General features: G+C 40.7%; 4 protein-coding genes across 7 annotated transcripts; 1 reads left to right on the forward strand and 3 right to left on the reverse strand.

Moving 5' to 3' along the window:
• Positions 1–6: 6 nt before the first annotated feature.
• On the reverse strand, positions 7–7,067 carry LOC108810332 (G-type lectin S-receptor-like serine/threonine-protein kinase RKS1). 2 transcript variants are annotated; one of them, XM_057006438.1, is made up of 7 exons: positions 6,936–7,067; positions 5,274–6,610; positions 5,001–5,120; positions 4,716–4,912; positions 4,366–4,576; positions 4,059–4,296; positions 7–580 (listed from the first exon to the last, which is right to left on the reverse strand). In XM_057006438.1, coding segments are annotated over exons 2-7 (2,022 nt in total). In that variant the 5' UTR covers positions 6,529–6,610; positions 6,936–7,067; the 3' UTR covers positions 7–579. The 2 variants fall into 2 exon arrangements, with proteins under 2 accessions (XP_056862418.1, XP_056862417.1); XM_057006437.1 differs by lacking the exon at positions 7–580 and having other exon boundaries at positions 4,054–4,296.
• Positions 7,068–7,111: 44 nt separating this feature from the next.
• Positions 7,112–11,786, reverse strand: LOC108810300 (G-type lectin S-receptor-like serine/threonine-protein kinase RKS1). 3 transcript variants are annotated; one of them, XM_018582427.2, is made up of 10 exons: positions 11,085–11,786; positions 10,876–10,969; positions 10,348–10,532; positions 8,991–10,236; positions 8,726–8,845; positions 8,442–8,638; positions 8,081–8,291; positions 7,758–7,995; positions 7,533–7,677; positions 7,112–7,441 (listed from the first exon to the last, which is right to left on the reverse strand). In XM_018582427.2, the coding sequence occupies exons 3-10, from the start codon at positions 10,408–10,410 to the stop codon at positions 7,112–7,114; spliced, it is 2,550 nt and encodes an 849-aa protein (XP_018437929.2). In that variant the 5' UTR covers positions 10,411–10,532; positions 10,876–10,969; positions 11,085–11,786. The 3 variants fall into 3 exon arrangements, with proteins under 3 accessions (XP_018437929.2, XP_056862406.1, XP_056862408.1); XM_057006426.1 differs by lacking the exons at positions 10,348–10,532; positions 10,876–10,969; positions 11,085–11,786 and having other exon boundaries at positions 8,991–10,313; XM_057006428.1 differs by lacking the exons at positions 7,112–7,441; positions 7,533–7,677; positions 10,348–10,532; positions 10,876–10,969; positions 11,085–11,786 and having other exon boundaries at positions 7,757–7,995; positions 8,991–10,298.
• Positions 11,787–12,121: 335 nt separating this feature from the next.
• Positions 12,122–16,791, forward strand: LOC130510109 (putative DNA (cytosine-5)-methyltransferase CMT1). Its single transcript, XM_057006457.1, has 20 exons — positions 12,122–12,361; positions 12,443–12,539; positions 12,736–12,843; positions 12,968–13,087; positions 13,183–13,282; positions 13,436–13,596; positions 13,672–13,737; positions 13,823–14,092; positions 14,191–14,249; positions 14,326–14,392; positions 14,564–14,893; positions 14,971–15,039; positions 15,133–15,219; positions 15,318–15,405; positions 15,476–15,594; positions 15,684–15,785; positions 15,876–15,919; positions 16,016–16,085; positions 16,159–16,262; positions 16,365–16,791. Exons 1-20 carry the CDS (start codon positions 12,222–12,224, stop codon positions 16,525–16,527), a joined length of 2,364 nt encoding a protein of 787 aa, XP_056862437.1. The 5' UTR covers positions 12,122–12,221; the 3' UTR covers positions 16,528–16,791.
• Positions 16,792–16,871: 80 nt separating this feature from the next.
• LOC130510122 (partner of Y14 and mago-like) lies at positions 16,872–18,309 on the reverse strand. The gene is made up of 4 exons (XM_057006469.1): positions 17,975–18,309; positions 17,664–17,777; positions 17,333–17,575; positions 16,872–17,180 (listed from the first exon to the last, which is right to left on the reverse strand). Exons 1-4 carry the CDS (start codon positions 18,161–18,163, stop codon positions 17,052–17,054), a joined length of 675 nt encoding a protein of 224 aa, XP_056862449.1. The 5' UTR covers positions 18,164–18,309; the 3' UTR covers positions 16,872–17,051.
• Positions 18,310–18,454: the final 145 nt, after the last annotated feature.

Here is an 18,454-nt window from a genome sequence, read left to right on the forward strand (position 1 = left end):
AGTAAATTCATCAGCCAATAAGCATAATCAAGAAAGGGTATGATCATAAGTCTTACAAGGTAATATGAGGAGAAACCATGGGAACATCAGATCCATCGGCGGGGAGCCAACCACCACCGCCACTCTTCCCCATTTCTTCTCCTACTCCCTCCTTATTTCATAGTTAATCAACGTCTCAAACATAGTTGCAATTAAAACTAAAACATACACTTCTATGGAAGTAGTTTATCAAAATAAGATAGATCTCTCAACAATTTAAAGTACTTCAACGGCCATGAACAGAAGTGAGAGTAACGTCATTAACAGAAGTGCTGTTTTCTTCACTGAGGTCGTCATTTTTGACGTGTGTCTTCTTCCTTCCCGACGTAAACGCAGGATGCTTCGGAGGAGGAAAGTCATTGGCGTTATGACCAAACATGGACACAACAGAGGGCATGTCTGGTCTATCCGAAGCATTTTCTTGTACGCAAAGCAGCCCAATGTGTACGCACTTCATCACTTCGCTCTCATCATAAATATCTTGATTCATTAGTTTGTCTATGACCGCTGTTGCTTCACCTTTGTTCCATAGATCCCATATCTACAAGACAAGACGAAATAAACAACATTTGGTTATGTTATGTTCTGCTTTTATCCTCTGTTTATGTAAAATTTTTTACAGATTCTAGTTACATGTCCGACTAGGTTTGTAGATTTCTTGTGGAAAGCACTGTTTTTCTTCCCTGTTATGATCTCTAAGATCAATACTCCGAAGCTGTAGACGTCAGATTTAGCGGAGAAATGACCCTCCATTGCATACTCTGTTACGTATGGATTAAAGACGTGGAGGTGGATATGGGCCCAAGGGGTGTGCTCGTCGGCCCAACAACCTCACAAGGAGAGTATCAGGGATCACTACTTAAAGAGTCCTGAAGGAAGAATAGGATTATCGAGTGTTTAGTAAATAAACGGAGAGAGAGAGATGTAGAGAGATGCTACAGAGATGATCTTAGTGAGAGAGAGATCTTGATCGGAACCTCTGTAATCAGTATTTCACATCAATAAAAATATATTTCTCTTTTATTCATAGTTTCAGAAGCTACTCGTAACAAACTTGGTATCAGAGCAAGCTACGAACTGGAAGCACAGTGGCAGTGACGAAGATGACTGAGGTGGAGATGGATCGACGATTTGCAGCGTTGGAGCGGATCGTGCAGAAGATCGGTTCGTTCGAAGAAAAAATGGAAGAGATGAAGCGACTATGGGAAGAGAACATGGGGCGTTTTGAGCGTCTCTGGATTGAGAAAGAAAAGTCGATAGGCATCTGGGAAGAGGAAACACAATCCCAGGAGGAGATCACGAACCAAATCGGGAAACCCATGAGAAGTGACGATTGGATTCCAGAGGCCTCTTCTTATGCAATGGATCAAGTGATGGATAGATCACAACAGTGTGAGAGGAAGCTGACACCGTTGGCTGTGGAGCAACAGCCGGAAAGGAACACAGAGACGTTCCGAGGGCCGGATATGGTTGTCCAAGAACGGATTAGCAGATCTTCAAACCTGGAGTGGTTTGAGGAACGATTGATCGAAGTTGTTAGGGAGAAAGGTATCTCGAGTAAGAAGTTGGAGGAGACCCGAGGCATGACGGGCCATATGAGGTTGAACCCGCCGGTAACAAAGCTGGAGGATAAGAACGAGAATCATGTGTTCTTGTTGGATGAGCAGAATCACGTAGTGACATGTGAGAATGTTGCAGGAGAAGAAGATTCACCAGCGACCATGATATATCTGTTCGAGAAAGTTCCTTTGGTTGAGCAAGGAGATAAAGCGAGGAAGAAGAAGAAGAAGAGGTGGAAGATACCTCTTGTGGGGATTGAAAAAGGTTTAGGGAATGGTTTGGAACTTGGAGGGAATGGGGATAAGTCTGTTGACTGTGAGGAACCTTTGTTTAGTTTTGTTGATTCAAAGGGAAGTGATAAGCATCAACGTGAGAGAGTAAAACAAATGGAGGCTGTGATGAACTCGTATGCATGCCACATGCTTGATAAAATGCATCTGAGAGGAAAGAAAGTTAAAATGAAGATTAAGGAGTTTATTCAGCCTGAGGAATGGAAATGCCAGGCTGAGAAGGTTAACTCAGAGATGGCTGAATTACAGAGGAAGAACATGTCTAAGAGTCAAAGAAAGAGTTTAATGAAGTATTGGAAAGGAGTAAGATGTCTATTGTTGTATACCCACCAAAGATGCAGGCTATTGAAGTTCATAAGGAAGAAGAAACGCACCAAATTGATGGAATACAAGTTCAGATACAAGCAAAGGAAGCAAAGGAAAAATACTGAGGAAAGATTTTTAGTCTACTGGGGTTGTAAAATGATGCATCCAAATGGGCTTGTGAAGCTAAAAGGTGAGCTGCGACTAGCTGCCACTATGAGACAAGGAGCAAAGTTGCAATGTGTAGCTCGTGGGAAGCTTATCTCGGGGAACCAAACTCTATTCTTTTGGAATATTAAACTGGTGTTGGGTTCCTTTAGAATGAACTTCAGAGGATGGTGTAAAAGAAATCATGGTGGAAGGGTTTGCTTGAAGAACAGAAAATGGCTGAAACTGAATAATCTTGGGGAGATGGGGTTTGAGCAGTTGCTGGCTACATATAGAAGGAGGAGAGCCAAGTGGAAATACAAAACAGTAAAGGTTAATTCAAAAAGGCTAGAAATCCAGATAAAGAGCATTCATGGCTATGTACATACAAGTCGAAGAGTGAACTGTCAGTGGATAATTACAGTCTGTGTGGTTGGAAGAAGGCTGTTACTGGTGGATACAAAGGAGCAGGCACTGTATAGTAAAATATGGTTGCTCAAGGTCACTCAGCAGAAGAAGAAGAAGAAGGAAATGACTAAAGCGAGGCTGTGTGCTGCCGTTACGAGGAGGACAGCAGTGTCGAGATATAAATATGTGTGTCATGGAAAGTCTCTGCCACTGGTCATCATGGAACTGGCAGAGTTGGTGTTGGGGAGGAAGGATAATAAGGCCAAATGCAACATGAGGTCTTCGTCAGTGAATATCAACAAGAAGAAGTCTTTCACAAGCGGGAAGAAAGTTGAATTTAGAAAGAAGCTGTACTGCAATGAACTATGTTTGGTTGAGAGGCGGTCTCCACCAAGAATGGCAGGGAAGAAGGCGAGTTCCAATAGCTTATGTGCTTTTGTGTTCTTGTTACACATCCTTGAAAACCAGATTATGGAATCTGCTTCACCTCCAAGTGATGTTGAGCACAATGGTCCGGAGGCAGTACACGGAAAAGGCAATCAGAGATCTTCTTGGCAGATTTGGTGTGAGCCAAAGCAACAGGGACAACACAAGTTCCTCCCAAGCGGCAAGAGAGTGAAGCTTCTAAGAGAACAGAGGAAAGAGAAGCTTTGTAGAAAAAAGGAGAAACGTGTTGAGCTGTTCTTTGAGTTTCTGTCATCAACAGACCAAAAGAAGAACGCCAAAAGAGTGGGCCAGGAGGAGATGATTGAGCCCTTATCGTTGGAGCTGGACAGTGCGTATGAGATAGGCAAACAGAAGCTTGAGACTTGGAGCAAGGAGGGTAGCTGGAAGGAGCAAGTAATGAGGCATTTCCTATACAGTTGGAAGGCTGTTTGCTGCTTCAACCTTGAGGACAAGGTTGATTTCAAAGGGGGCGGTAATGTTACGTATGGATTAAAGACGTGGAGGTAGATATGGGCCCAAGGGGTGTGCTCGTCGGCCCAACAACCTCACAAGGAGAGTATCAGGGATCACTACTTAAAGAGTCCTGAAGGAAGAATAGGATTATCGAGTGTTTAGTAAATAAACGGAGAGAGAGAGATGTAGAGAGATGCTACAGAGATGATCTTAGTGAGAGAGAGATCTTGATCGGAACCTCTGTAATCAGTATTTCACATCAATAAAAATATATTTCTCTTTTATTCATAGTTTCAGAAGCTACTCGTAACATACTCCGGCGACATATATCCGCTGAGCAATGAGATTGAAAACGATGTAAGGTTCAAAGATTTTTCACATTTCAATGTGAACCGAAAAAGACTAACTCACTATGTTCCGACGACCCGATTTGTGCTTCCTCTGATTTGGTCTCCCCCAAAGATTCTCGCCATGCCAAAGTCAGCAATCTTGGGGATCATTTCGTTGTCAAGGAGTACGTTGCCGGCCTTGAGGTCTCTGTGGATGATCCTCAGTCTTGAATCTTGATGAAGATACAAGATTCCGCGAGCAATCCCACATATTATCTCCATCCGTTTTGGCCAAGCCAACTCTGCTCTCTGCTCTTCATCTACGGGAAACACAACACCATAAGATCTTTGAGTGGGTAGACTACATGCATCAGAAATCCTGAACTTACCGAATATGAAATAGTCTAGGCTCTTGTTTGGTAAATACTCGTATACCAACATCTTCTCTTCTGATTCTACGCAACATCCTAACATCCTCACGAGATTCCGATGCTGCAACTTTGATATCAACTTGACCTCGTTCTTGAACTCTTCCATTCCTTGGCATGAGTTTTTTGACAACCTCTTCACTGCTATCTCCATACCGTTTTCTAACACGCCCTGAGTAGAGACACAACGTAATTTGTTTTGTTAGAAAACGTCCTAAACGTTCCTTACTACTTATTGAACGTAAGGATTTCTCTGTTGGAGGAGTATTGTTAAAGATTTGCATATACACAGCAGTTTGCATCTTTCTTACCTTATAAACGGGTCCGAAACCACCTTCTCCAAGCTTGTTACGGAAAGCGAAATTGTTCGTAGCTGTAGCGATGGTGTTAAGCTCAAAGAGAGGTAACTCCCATTCTCTTCCCTGATCCTCCTCGAATCTGAGTGTATCACTAATATTGAAAGAACCTGGAGGTAAGGTTGTTGGAAATCTTCTATGCCTGTTCGACTCTACAGGTGAGAATGTTTCAAAATAGCTAGTTGTGAGATAAGCAATAAACATATGAGCTTGAAAGATACATCGTAGAGAATCACTTACTTCGCCTCTTCCTTACGAAACACAACGAAATGACGGCTAGTAACATTAAGGCTGCAGTCAAACTGATGACAATGAAAATGACTCTCCTCTTTCCTAACGAGCCAGTTTTGTTCCACCGCTCTGCAACAAGCAACCAAACCGGTACTAAGTACTTCAAAATACTTTAGATTAAAATGTTTTTTTCTATTCTCTGTGTTGCAGGGTAGACATCTGATGCATGTTCTAGATCCCTCAGAAATTAATAAAATACATTTTATACATACATATATATACCTAACTCTTCCCTGTCTACACGTATGTAGAGATCTTGTCCAGAATCCAAGAATGACCTTGTATCCAACATATCACCGTGCCATGTCAAGCACCCTTTTTCTCCTCCCACACCCTCGTGGTAAGCGCTAGCGTAAGCGACGCAAGAGCAGTTCAGTAAACACCTCTGTTCACACTCCTTCAATGTTATGTTCAAATCCACACTTGCAATTGATGTGTCGGGAATCTTCGTGTGCGTTAACTTCACAAACCCTTCTTTCTCACGGCACAGTGAAGTTTTGTTGTTCCTCGAACACCCGCCCGTGTAGTCCCTCAATAACCAATCCCGGGGCATCTTTGGCTCAAAACCAGGTAAGCATGTGCACGCTTCTGAACTTGCAGGATGGCAGTAACCGTTAAGGCCACAGTGTGCATAATAGTCGCATTCCTCTTTAGGAATTGACCAGAACAGATTCCATCTCTTCTCCCCTGCGCTCCATGTGAGACGTTGCATGTATCCTGTCTCGTTCACCATCATTCTTGTTATGACTGAAGCATCCATCACACGGTTAGTCATCGATACTTCGTCCTGATTATTAACAAACAAGATTTGGAAGACAGCACCGCTCCATCTCAACCCGGTCCACGATCCCGTACGCCACCATGGGATCAGACCTTTGTACAGAATCAGCTGCGGAAATCCCGTACGATTTATCCGGAGTGTGAAAGTTCCAGAAGCAGGATCACCAGGAGATTTCCAAGACGTCAAAACGCGATCCAAACCGTCTTTTCGTGTGAAACCCAACCTCATAAATTGAAGAGAAGAGTCTGTCGGATGATCAAAGCTCTCCCAGAAACCTTTCTTTGTAACTGAATCAAGCAGAACAAGGTTCCCTAGAGCAGAGAGTCTCGCAACTAGAGTTGGTTCCACTATACTGTCCGAAACATTAGTCGACCAGAGAGGTTTTCTTGTGTTGACTGATGCATAGATGCAGAGATTCCCTCTGCTGCTGAACCTTATCACCCCAGACGTGTGGTTCATAGGATGGTCTCTGTTTGCAACCCATACAACAGTCTGCTCAGAGATTTGAGCATACCAAATCCCTACGTACCGGAGCTTTGAAACTCCAAGGCTGAAGAATCCAAATGCAAATGTCTTCCCTTCTGAGAATATGAGATCACCATCTCTCATGGACTGTGTTCTCATGATCGTATCGTCACAGATACAAGGGTGGAGGAGGCAGGAAAAGAAGAAAAAATTGAAGAAGACGATCTTCATTTCAGTGTTTGTTTCAGGCCAAGAGTTTCCATGAAGCGAGCAAATGATGTGAGTCTTATATCAAAAGCCATGTGGGTCACACCTGAAATAACAAACTTGTATCTTAGTGGTCTTCTCTGTCTTTTGTGAAGCAGTTAACATCGATCATTGACGAGAAGAGTCATGTGACTTAGAACATTAGACGAACTAACAGGGCACAAGTAATAGTCAAGTCAAGTCTATACAGTGACAATCATTTACTAAATACTAAATAGCCAGGCCACGTTTACCTACAATAATAAATATATACTAATGTATCAACACGGCACAATCATAATGTGATATTTTAGACCAGTTTATAAACATATTTCTCAGTAAATTCATTAGCCAATAAGCATAATCAAGAAAAGGGTATGATCATGTCTTACAAGGTATTATAGGGAGAACCATGGGAACAATGAAAACATCAGATCCATCGGCGGGGAGCCAACCACCACCGCCACTCTTCCCCATCTCACACGTACTTGCAACTAAAACGAAAACATACACTTCTATGGAAATAGTTTATCAAAATAAGATACATTTCTCAACAATTCAAAATACTTCAACGGCCATGAACATCAGTGAGAGTAATGTCATTAACAGAATTGCTATTTTCTCCACTGAGGTAAGCACCGGAGGTGCTGTCGTCATTCTTGACATGTGTCTTCCTTCCCGACATAAACGCAGGATGCTTTGGAGGAGGAAAGTCATTGGCTTTATGACCAAGCATGGACACAACAGAGGGCATGTCTGGTCTATCCGACACATTTTCTTGTACGCAAAGCAACCCAATGTGTACGCACTTCATCACTTCGTTCTCATCATAAATCTCTTGGTTCATTAGTTTGTCTACGACGTTTGTTGCTTCACCTTTGTTCCATAGATCCCATATCTACAAAACAAGACGAAATAAACAATATTTGGTTATGTTATGTTTTGCTTTAATCCTCAGTTTATGTAAAAAAATTTGCATATTCTAGTACTTGTCCAACTAGGTTCAAAGATTCCTTGTGGAAAGCACTGTTTTTCTTCCCTGTTATGATCTCTAAGATCAATACTCCGAAGCTGTAGACGTCAGATTTAACGGAGAAATGACCCTCCATTGCATACTCAGGTGACATATATCCGCTGAACGATGAGATTGAAAACGATGTAAGGTTCAAAGATTTTCGCACAGTTCAACGTGAATTGTAAAAAGACTAACTCACTATGTTCCGACGACCCGATTTGTGCTTCCTCTGATTTGGTTTCCCCCAAAGATTCTCGCCATGCCAAAATCCGCAATCTTGGGGATCATTTCGTTGTCAAGGAGTACATTGCTGGCCTTGAGGTCTCTGTGGATGATCCTCAGTCTTGAATCTTGATGAAGATACAAGATTCCGCGAGCTATCCCGCATATTATCTCTATCCGTTTTGGCCAATCCAACTCCGCTCTCTGCTCTTCATCTATGGGAAATACAACACATAAGATCTTCCCAATTTGGAATGATTCGAATGTGTAGACAATATGCATCAGAAATCTTGAACTTACGGAATATGAAATAGTCTAGGCTCTTGTTTGGTAAATACTCGTATACCAACATCTTCTCTTCTGATTCTACGCAGCATCCTAACATCCTCACGAGATTCCGATGCTGCAACTTTGATATCAACTTGACCTCGTTCTTGAACTCTTCCATTCCTTGGCATGAGTTTTTTGACAACCTCTTCACTGCTATCTCCATACCGTTTTCTAACACGCCCTGAGTAGACACAACGTAATTAGTTTTGTTAGAAAACTTCCTAAACGTTCCTTACTACTTATTGAACTTATAGCTTGTTCTGATGGAATAGTATTGTTAAAGATTTGCATATACATAAAAAAATTAGGCATATTTGAAGATGCATTTTACCTTATAAACGGGTCCGAATCCACCTTCTCCAAGCTTGTTACGGAAAGCGAAATTGTTCGTCGCTGTAACGATAGTGTTAAGCTCAAAGAGAGGTAACTCCCATTCTCTTCCATGATCCTCTTCAAATGTGAATGGTTCTTTAATATCAAGAGAACCTGGAGCCAAGATTGTTGAAGATCTTCTACGCCTGTTAGACTCTGCAGGTGAGATTGTTCAAAATAGCTGGTTGTGAGATAAACAAGAAACATATGAGCTTGCCAGATACTTCGTAGATTTTCACTTACTTCGTCGCTTCCTTACGAAACAGAATGAAATGACGGTTAGCAACATTACGGCTGCAATCAAACTGGTGACAATGAAAATGACTCTCCTCTTCCTCAATGAGCCATTTTTGTTCCACCGCTCTGCAACAAGCAAGCAACCCGATACTAAGTACTTCAAAATACTTTAGATTAAAATGTTTCTTCTATTCTCTGTGTTGCAGGGTAGACATCTGAGGAATGTTATCACTCAGAAATTATTAGAATACATTTATAATTTTATATATACCTATCTCTTTTCTGTCTGCACGTATGTAGAAATCTTGTCCCCAATCCATGTATATCCTCGCATCCAACATATCGCCGTGCCATGTCAAGCACCCTTTTGCTCCTCCCTCACCCTCGTGGTAAGCGCTTGCGTAAGCAACACAAGAGCAATTCCTCAAGCACCTATGTTCACACTCCTTCAATGTTATGTTCATATCCACAATTGCAAATGATGTGTCGGGAATCTTCACGCGCTTTAACTTCACAAACCCTTCTTTCTCACCGCATATTGAAGCGTTGTTTTTCTTTGTACACCCACCTGAAGTGTCCCTCAAGAGCCAATCCCGGGGCATCTTTGGCTCAAAACCAGGAAGGCATGTGCACACAAATGATGCTGAACTTGTGGGATCGCAGTAACCGTTAAGGCCACAGTGTGCATAATAGTCGCATTCTTCTTTCGGAACTGACCAGAACACATTCCACCTCTTCTCCGTTGCGGCCCATATGAGACGTTGCAGGTATCCTGTCTCGTTCACCATCATTCTTGTTATGACTGAAGCATCCTTCACACTGTTAGTTATAGATACTTCGTCCTCATTATTAACAAACGAGCTATGGAAGATAGAAGAGCCTCCTCCTCCTCTTGCCATTCCAGGCACACCGCTCCATCTCAACCCGGTCCACGATCCCGTACGCCACCATGGGATCAGATCTTTGTACAGAATCAGCTGCGGGAATCCCGTACGATTTATCCGGTATGTGAAAGCTCCAGAACTTGGGTCACCAGGAGATCTCCAGGATGTCAGAACGCGATCCAAGCCGTTTTTTCGTGTGAAACCCAACCTCATAGACGGAAGAAAAGAGTCTGTCGGATGATCAAAGCTCTCCCAGAAACCTTTCTCTGTAACTGAATCATGCAGAACAAGGTTCCCTAGAGCAGAGAGTCTCGCCACTAGAGTTGGTTCCACTATACTGTCCGAAACATTAGTCGACCAGAGAGGTTCTGTTGTGTCGACTGATGCATAGATGCAGAGATTCCCACTGCTGCTGAACCTTATCACCCCAGACGTGTCGTTCACAGGACGGTCTCTGTTTGCAACCCATACAACAGTCTGCTCAGAGACTTGAGCATACCATATCCCAACATATCGGAGCTTTGAAACTCCAAGGCTGAAGAATCCAAATGCAAATCTCTTCCCTTCAGAGAATATGAGATCACCATCTCTTAAGGACTGCATTCTCATGATAGTATCGTCGCAGATACAAGACTGGAGGAGGCAGAAAAATAAGAAGAAGATGATCTTCATTTCAGTGTTGGTTTCAGAACAAGGATACAAGCAAATGCTGTGAGTCTATATTAAAAGCCAAGTGGGTCACACCTGAAATAAATAACAAACTTGTATTGTAGTGTTCTTCTGTGTCTTTTGTGAAGCAGTTAGCATCGATCATTGACACCCATTCTAAGAGAAGAGTCATGTGACTTAGAAAATTAGACGAACAAACAGGGCACCAGTCTTAGTCAAGTCAATACAAGTCTTCACTACATAGCGAGGCCCCCGTTTACCTACAATAATAAATGTATATTAATGTATCAACACGTCGCAATCATACTCTGTGATATTTGAAACCTGTTATTATAAACAAATTTTCTCAGTGATTAAAACTTACAAAACAAAATTCAAAGTTAGTGAGGTAAGCTATAAGACAGTAAACATAAACTTCTTTATATTTTTTTCAAGCGCTAACCCTCCAAAGACATCTAGAAAAGTACAGCAATATGCTCTAGAAAGGTTACTGTGGATCTTCTTTCGCCTTTTCAGATTTCACAGTTGAGCTTGGAAAACTCTCGGATTATTGAAGTAGTAAACCAAATTCAGCTTGCACATAATCAATCGTTTTATTATTACCTCTGACTTCCTTCTTATGGAAAAGAACATCAAGGCAATTAGAAAGAGTGACGGATCTCCTCCTTCCATATGAAGCATGCTTACTCAAACCTCTCTGAAACAGCAAACATATAAAATGGTTTAGATTTTAAGGTCATCTGTATAGAGGTGGCCTGAAGTATATATATGTTCATTTAAAAATAAGAGTTGCAAACAATGTATCTACTTACATGTGTGTCTACTGAAAAAAAAAAGAATCGTTTGTTTAGATGAGAAGAGAGCCACTGATATATACGGCAATGTTATAGTCTGTGGATCCCTTGTTTCTCTGCTCGCTCCAGAGACTATAACATTGCCATATATATATGCGCTCTTTCAACCTCCACTCGTTGGATTTGAAACTTGAACACAAAAACAATCTCGTAATAGCCATGTTTTGGTCTAACACGAAACACCAAAACTCTTTTCTCGTTGCACATATACACATCACCACCATAAGAGCCAACGTAAGACAACTTTTGGCTCAAAAGCAAGGCAATACAAGATCAAGCTGTGCCTTAAACCCTAACTCTCGCAGATAGAACCCGTCCCAGAGATACACTCACACGAAACGATATATAGAAGAATCTGCTCAAATCATTTGCCTACATAAACACCAAATGTGTATTTGACCACCGAATCTGATCATAGGGAAAGAAACCAAGCCCAGATTTCTCTGCTTCGGAGACTACAACATTGCCATATACATCCAAACAATTGATTCGTTTCATCTCAACTCGTGTGAGTGGAAACTTGAAAGCGTAATAGGCTAATAGCGCAACGTCCGGCGGTTTTCTGCACACTACCGCCAATGCGCGTGGCCATACGCGCCGTCGAAGCAGGGGAAACGGACTCAGCTTTACGATAAGTCGAACTTTCAGTTTGATTGCCATCCCATTCCCTTAGAGAGAGTATATCTAGTTTCTATGGGCCTTTATTGGGCTTCGTCGGATCCAATTGAGAGTATATCTAGTTTATATGGGCCTTGATTGGGCTCAGTCGGATCCAATTGTTTCTGCCCGATTAGTTAAGTCCAAATTGGAATTTTTAGAAACATTTAGGGGGGAGCTAAAGTTGATTTTACATTTTAAAAAAAAACTGAAAACCAATAGGCGCTTTGCCGCGCTGCGAATTGTTCCCGCTTTGTTACTTCTTTTGAAAAAATACATTTTAAAAAATAAATCGGATAATATTCTTTTTTTTTTCAACTTAAATGAAGTAATAATAGTTTAGGTCTATCAGATAACACGTTCCGCCTTCCTCTCTCTGTGTTGTCTCTTGTCACCTGTTATCTCAATTCTCCGGCAGCTAATCAGGTGACTTCAAACATGAAGCGGCCGGAGCCTTCCTCGGATCTATCCTTTACCGGAGAGCCCATCTCAGCTGAAGAAGCTACGGAGAAATGGCCACTTCGCTATAGATCTTCAAAGGCTAGAGTATCCGTGACACTGGGAACTCCAAAGGATGGGTAAAAAATGTTGTATTCTTTGGTCTCTGTTAAATTCTCTCGTTGTTTATCTTCTGTTTGTGCCTCGTGTTCTTGAAACAGTGACATTGAAGAGAATCTGGAGCAGGCGAAACGTCATTACAGCCAAGCTCTTGTAGATGGAACTCTTTTCAGTCTTGGTGACGATGTTTACGTTAAAGTAAAGCTCTTTTTGATTTTCCATATGATGAGCTTTGTTGTTTTGGTACAGATTTGGTTTTACTTTCTGAGGTCACTTTATACTAGTAGTGAAATTAGATTTGGGAAACGTTCTTGATTTTTTATCCTATAGTTATTATGTTGTTGTAGTCATACCAATGTATCTGACGCACATGAGTTTTTTTTTTGTGGTTTAGGCTGAGGAAGGGAATCCGAATTATATTGCAAAGATTGTGGAGTTTTTTGAAGCGGTTGATGGTGAGCCTTACTTCAGAGCTCGATGGTTCTATAGACCTGAAGATACGGTGAGAGATGTTATTGTGTTTGCGGCTTTGAGCTGACTGACTAGAATTTTCCTTCTTTTTTAAGTAGATTTATTTATCTTCTTGCTCTCTTGCTAATTGATGCTCTCGTTTTTTTTGTTCTTAGGTTATCAAAACCCTTGCAAATGAGGTGCAAGAAAAGAGGGTGTTTCTTTCCAATGTTGAAGATGATAATCCCCTCAATTGTATTGTCTCCCGCGTTAATATTGTGAAAGTTCCAGCCAAGGTATTGATTGATTAGATTACAAATGAATTCAGTAGTGTAGTAGTTAGTGCACGGGGAGTTTTTCTGATTGCGTTTACACTTTTTTTTCACGGCAGATTGTTACCGGAGCTGAGGAGAGAGTTATACCGCCTTGTGATTTTTATTACGATATGAAATACGAGCTAGCTCACCTCACCTTTTCGACTGCTGCCGATGGTAACTTTTGATATTTAACTATTTTTTTCTAAGTTAGTCATTTTTAGATTTGGTTTCTGTAGTTTTTTTTATCATTCATAGCCTTACTAACTCTGTTCATAGAGTTTTGGAGACCACTGATGATTTCTGTCTTGCGAAAATGTCCCAACACAGAAGGTGATGCGTCATCAACAATTTCAAGTGAATCTGATTCCAATTGCATTCAGATTCCCCAGAAGAAGGAAAAATTCTTGCTTGATCTATACAGTGGATGTGGAGCAATGTCAACTGGGTTGTGTATGGGGGCTTCCCTGTCAGGCATTAAGTTGACTAAGGTATTTGTTCCACTTCCACATTTTATAATTTTGTTGTATTTGTGCAAGATTTACTTAGCTCTTTCTGATTTTCAGAAATGGGCAGTAGATATCAACAGCTTCGCTTGTGATAGTTTGAGACTGAACCATCCTGAAACTGAGGTAACTATTTATTGCCTATTTTTCATTTTGTGTTAGGAAGTTGATTGTCCACACATGTGACCAGTTGATTTTGAATGCTGAGCAGGTGAGAAACGAAGCTGCGGAAGACTTTCTAAAACTGCTCATAGAATGGAGAAAGTTATGCCAAAAGTTTGCCCTAATTTCCAGTACCGAGGTAATAGAATCAGATGGTGATTCGGAAGATGAAGAGGAAGATGGAGACGTAAATGATGATGCGGATGGAGATAGTAGTGGATCTGAAATTCCACCTGAAGAGTTCGAGGTAGACAAGTTCCTAGATATTTGTTTTGGAAATCCTAAAGGACTTAAGGAAGCATCTGCACTTCATCTTAAGGTACACGTATTTGTCTATAAGCTGGCATACCTACAAAATTTATCCTTTGTAAGATGTAATTCAGACGTTGTTTTTCTTTTTGATCTCAATACTCTCAGGTGCGTTGGAAAGGTTATGGTCCTGATGAAGATACTTGGGAGCCTTATGATGGGTTAAGGTAACGTATTCCATACTATTTTCCTTTTGTTTTGATATCTTATCGTTATTGATATTGTTCACTCTATATACAACAGAAAATGCAAAGAAAAGTTAAAGGAGTTTGTGACAACCGGGTTCAACACTAACCGATTTCCCCTTCCTGTAAGTCGCGTTACTTTTTTACTATCTGTTTTGATGAATGAGGCAAAGCCAATAATCGTATTAAAGTATATCATCATTTAAACAATATTGCCTGGTTCATAAGGAATAATATCATCTGAAGTTTTATGGGCTTTTAACTTCAAGTCTCTTCAAAATTTGTATCTTTTCCAGGGAGATGTTCATTTTGTGTGTGGAGGTCCTCCATGTCAAGGAATTAGCGGCTTTAACCGTTTCAGAAATAACAAAGCACCACTTGAAGATGAAAAGAATCAGCAGTTGTTGGTGTATATGAACATTATCGACTATTTGAAGCCAAATTATGTGCTCATGGAAAATGTCGTCGATCTCTTAAAGTTTTCAAAGGGGTTCTGTGCCCGTTACGCTGTTGCTCGTCTAGTTGCGATGAACTATCAGACAAGATTAGGCATGATGTCCGCGGGTTCTTACGGTGTTCCTCAGGTCAGAAATAGAGTATTCCTATGGGGGGCACAACCAACAGAGGTAAGTATTAGTTCTGTTATAGATATTTAGAAGCAAAGATCGATCCTTATTGCTCTCATAATTTGGTTAAACAACAGAAACTTCCACCTTACCCTTTGCCTACTCACGAGACTCTCGCCAAAAGCTTAACCCCTACAGAGTTTGAGGCAAGTCATTTTGTTATGAGGACGTTTGTACTTATCAATCTCATAGACCCTCTTGCCATTATCGCATTGCTTATTCATTTGTTGTAAATGAAGGAAATACAAGTTGGATATAGCCGAAGGAACCTTCTTCAGTTAGAAAAGGCTCTTACCCTTGCAGATGCGATAAGCGATCTCCCACCAGTGTGTATCTAAACCTTAATATAGTCATATTTGATTATGAAACCTTATGTCTACATAGTTCATTGCTCAATGCTTTGAGTTTTTTTTTAATGCTTCAGGCGACGAATTATGAGAAAAGCGATGAAAGGAAATATGAGACAAAACCTCAAACAAACTTTCAGAAGTACATACGTCTTTCAAGAGCTGGTGAGAATTTTAAAACTCCACTGAGTTTCCCTTGACGCTTACCTATACTAAACCCATGGTCTTGTTTCAGAGTCAATAATCCCCCTTGATGGTAGAGATGCTTCAAAGTCAAGAATTCTCTATGATCACCAACCACTTGAACTAAATGACGACGACCTTGAACGGGTTTGCCATATTGTAAAGAAGAAGGTATGACTCTATCTTTTGATGTAATACTTCCTTTAATGGTTCGAGATGTAATAATCTCCTGTTCTTATTATTGACTCATATTGCTACAGGGTGCCAACTTCAGAGATTTGCCTGGTGTTATAGTTGAAGACAACAAAGTGAAATTTGACCCTTCTGTAGAACGACCAAAACTGAAATCTGGAAAGTTTCTGGTACAAAATGAATCCATTCTCAGCTTTGAGTATTTCTCAGTTCCTATTTTTCTGCAGCTTCATATGGACGTGGTTTGTGTTTTGCTTCAGGTTCCTGATTATGCAGTGTCATTTGTCAATGGGAAATCGAAAAAGTGACTTTCTTTAACTAATATTCTTCTTTTGGATCATATTTTCCATCACCTCGTAATAAATTCACTAACGTAACTCATCTGCTAACTGAATGTCAGGCCATTTGGTCGTCTGTGGTGGGACGAGATTGTTCATACAGTTGTGACAAGAGCAGAACCTCACAACCAGGTAAGTCTTTTTTTACATTTCCCCTTTGAATTGTTTTAGTGCCCTCTTTGTCAGTAAAAACTGGTTTTTGCAGATTGTAATCCATCCGTTGCAAGATCGTGTATTAACCGTCCGTGAGAACGCCAGAATACAAGGTTTTCCTGATTTTTATAAGCTATGTGGCCCAATAAAGGAGAAGTGAGTACTCACTTCCCTGCTCCCTTACAATCATTCTCTAGAATTTGCTTGTGTGTTTGATGTTGGGGATTCTAATATGAAAGAAAAAAACTGGATTTTCAGATACATCCAGGTTGGAAATGCGGTGGCTGTCCCTGTAGGGGTTGCGTTAGGATATGCTTTCGGGTTGGCAAGTCAAGGGCTGTCTGATAACCAGCCTGTAATAAAACTCCCCTTCATGTATCCTCAGTGTATGCAAGGAAAAACTGAGGAGCACTCTGCTTGAGAAGGCTAAAAAAAGAAAGGCCTGTCTTCTTATGTTCTTACCGAAAGAAATGCAAGAAGAGGGAGAACTTGATTGTTTAGATTACTTTTATTGGTTTACATTGAAATGTTGTTGAGTGTATTAGTGAACCATGTGGGTCTCATTGAACCAAACAAAAATTGTGTCAGAGTATTGGTTTCACGCAGATTGTATGTCAGACAACAGTTTGTGACACGTTTTAATTCTTCAAACTTAAAAAAAGAAATGGTTTTTGTTTGTTATACAGATTGATGTTTGTTACAGCAACTCCACATCATCTAACTGAAATCATATTGGTCTAGGCGAGAACCAAACACAATCACAGAGAGTGGCATCAGTTTTCAGAATTTAGGCAATGTGCCAAGACAGTCTAACAAGATTTCTGACAAAAGCTCTAAGAATAACCTCCTGTTCATTCATACAAGTTTGGATTGATTCCAGCAATTTCTTGAGAAAAGGTACAACCTGTCTGAAAGCTAGACAATTCATGTCGATGCTGCAGAAAGCTAAGCTTCCTTATCCTCCAAAGCCTTGAGTTCTTGCTTCCATTCCTCCAACTTAGAGAACTTCTCCAATTGCTCCGGCTTAAGGTCTTTGGGATCAGTCTTCTGCTGTTGAGCTTCTGTGAGTCGGATCTGCAAATGTTAACAGAAGATGACAAACATACAATTACACAGAACCGCTAGATTGCAGGTTTCTGCATCAACTTGGATCATCACATCTCTCACACCAAAACGTTCTCAAATGTATCATTCTAAAGCAACTAAGAAAGGTTGAGACATCTTACTTTCTTCTTAAGTGCACGTATTCTTTTCTCAGTGTCTTCTCTTGCAGTTCCTGGATTGGGTGTTTCTCCAAGGTCCGAAGAAGCTACATCATTATTTGAAGAAACATCTAAAGCCTTCAGAGTAGAAACCAATAGATTCACAGGTTGGGATCCATTGCTTGGGGTCACAGTGGAAACAGCTTCTTCTTTGTCTACATTACTAGCTGATCCATCCTCAGAGCTGGTACCTTTTTGCGCAGCAGCCTTCAGAGGTGATAAAATGGAAGCATGTTATAGTAACTGAAGAGAAAGCTAGTAGCATTTTACGTATGGATAGAGTTGAGACAAATACCTGTAATCTCTTCTCTTTCTTACGTTCGTTCTTTTTAGCAGCTTTAGTCTTTGGTTTAGGAGTTGGATCCGGTTCATAACCTGGAGGTCCTAGTGAGGCCAGCTCCTTCTTCATCTATTGCAAAGAAAATGCAAGTTAGGAATGAATACTGTTTTACCTTACATTTTATGCCTTGCTTCAATCAATATAACTGCTCACTATAACGAAAATCACGTTATAAACAACCAACAAGACTGATTTAAATCGACTACAAACGATTCATTTCCAGGAGAAATAGCAGAAGAGTGTTCGAGGGGATAAAGATCATATACCAAAGAACCTTTGGACTGATAAACGAGAACTTCATCTTGAGGAACATATCCAGCTCGAATTCGGATGGGTTTCCGGAGAGTACCATCAGGTCTACGAGTAGGCTCCAGAATCCTCTCACCTTCTTTAAGGCTTTTGCTTAGTTCTGCCATTTGCTTTCTTTGTTCTCCGCTTCTGTTGCTGCTTCCCATCTGATTTTCAGTCACACTCCTTACGCGTTTTCTCTCTCTCAGCTATCAGATTCTCCGTTTTATGTATCAAATTTGCAGGGATCACTAAATAATTACACAGAAAACAAATCAAGTTTTGGCTATCAGTGAGTTGAATCCAACGCTCTTTGTGAAAAAAGCCAAATGCACAGAAATATAGTTCAATATATTTAAGTTGACTAGGGCCTGATACATGACCCGTCTATCAGGAGTGTTATAGGCTTATAGCAGATACGCACAATAAATAAGTAGCAAAACATCCGTTTCAACAAT

This window comes from Raphanus sativus, chromosome 1, assembly GCF_000801105.2.
Source record: "Raphanus sativus cultivar WK10039 chromosome 1, ASM80110v3, whole genome shotgun sequence".
NCBI lineage: Eukaryota > Viridiplantae > Streptophyta > Magnoliopsida > Brassicales > Brassicaceae > Raphanus > Raphanus sativus.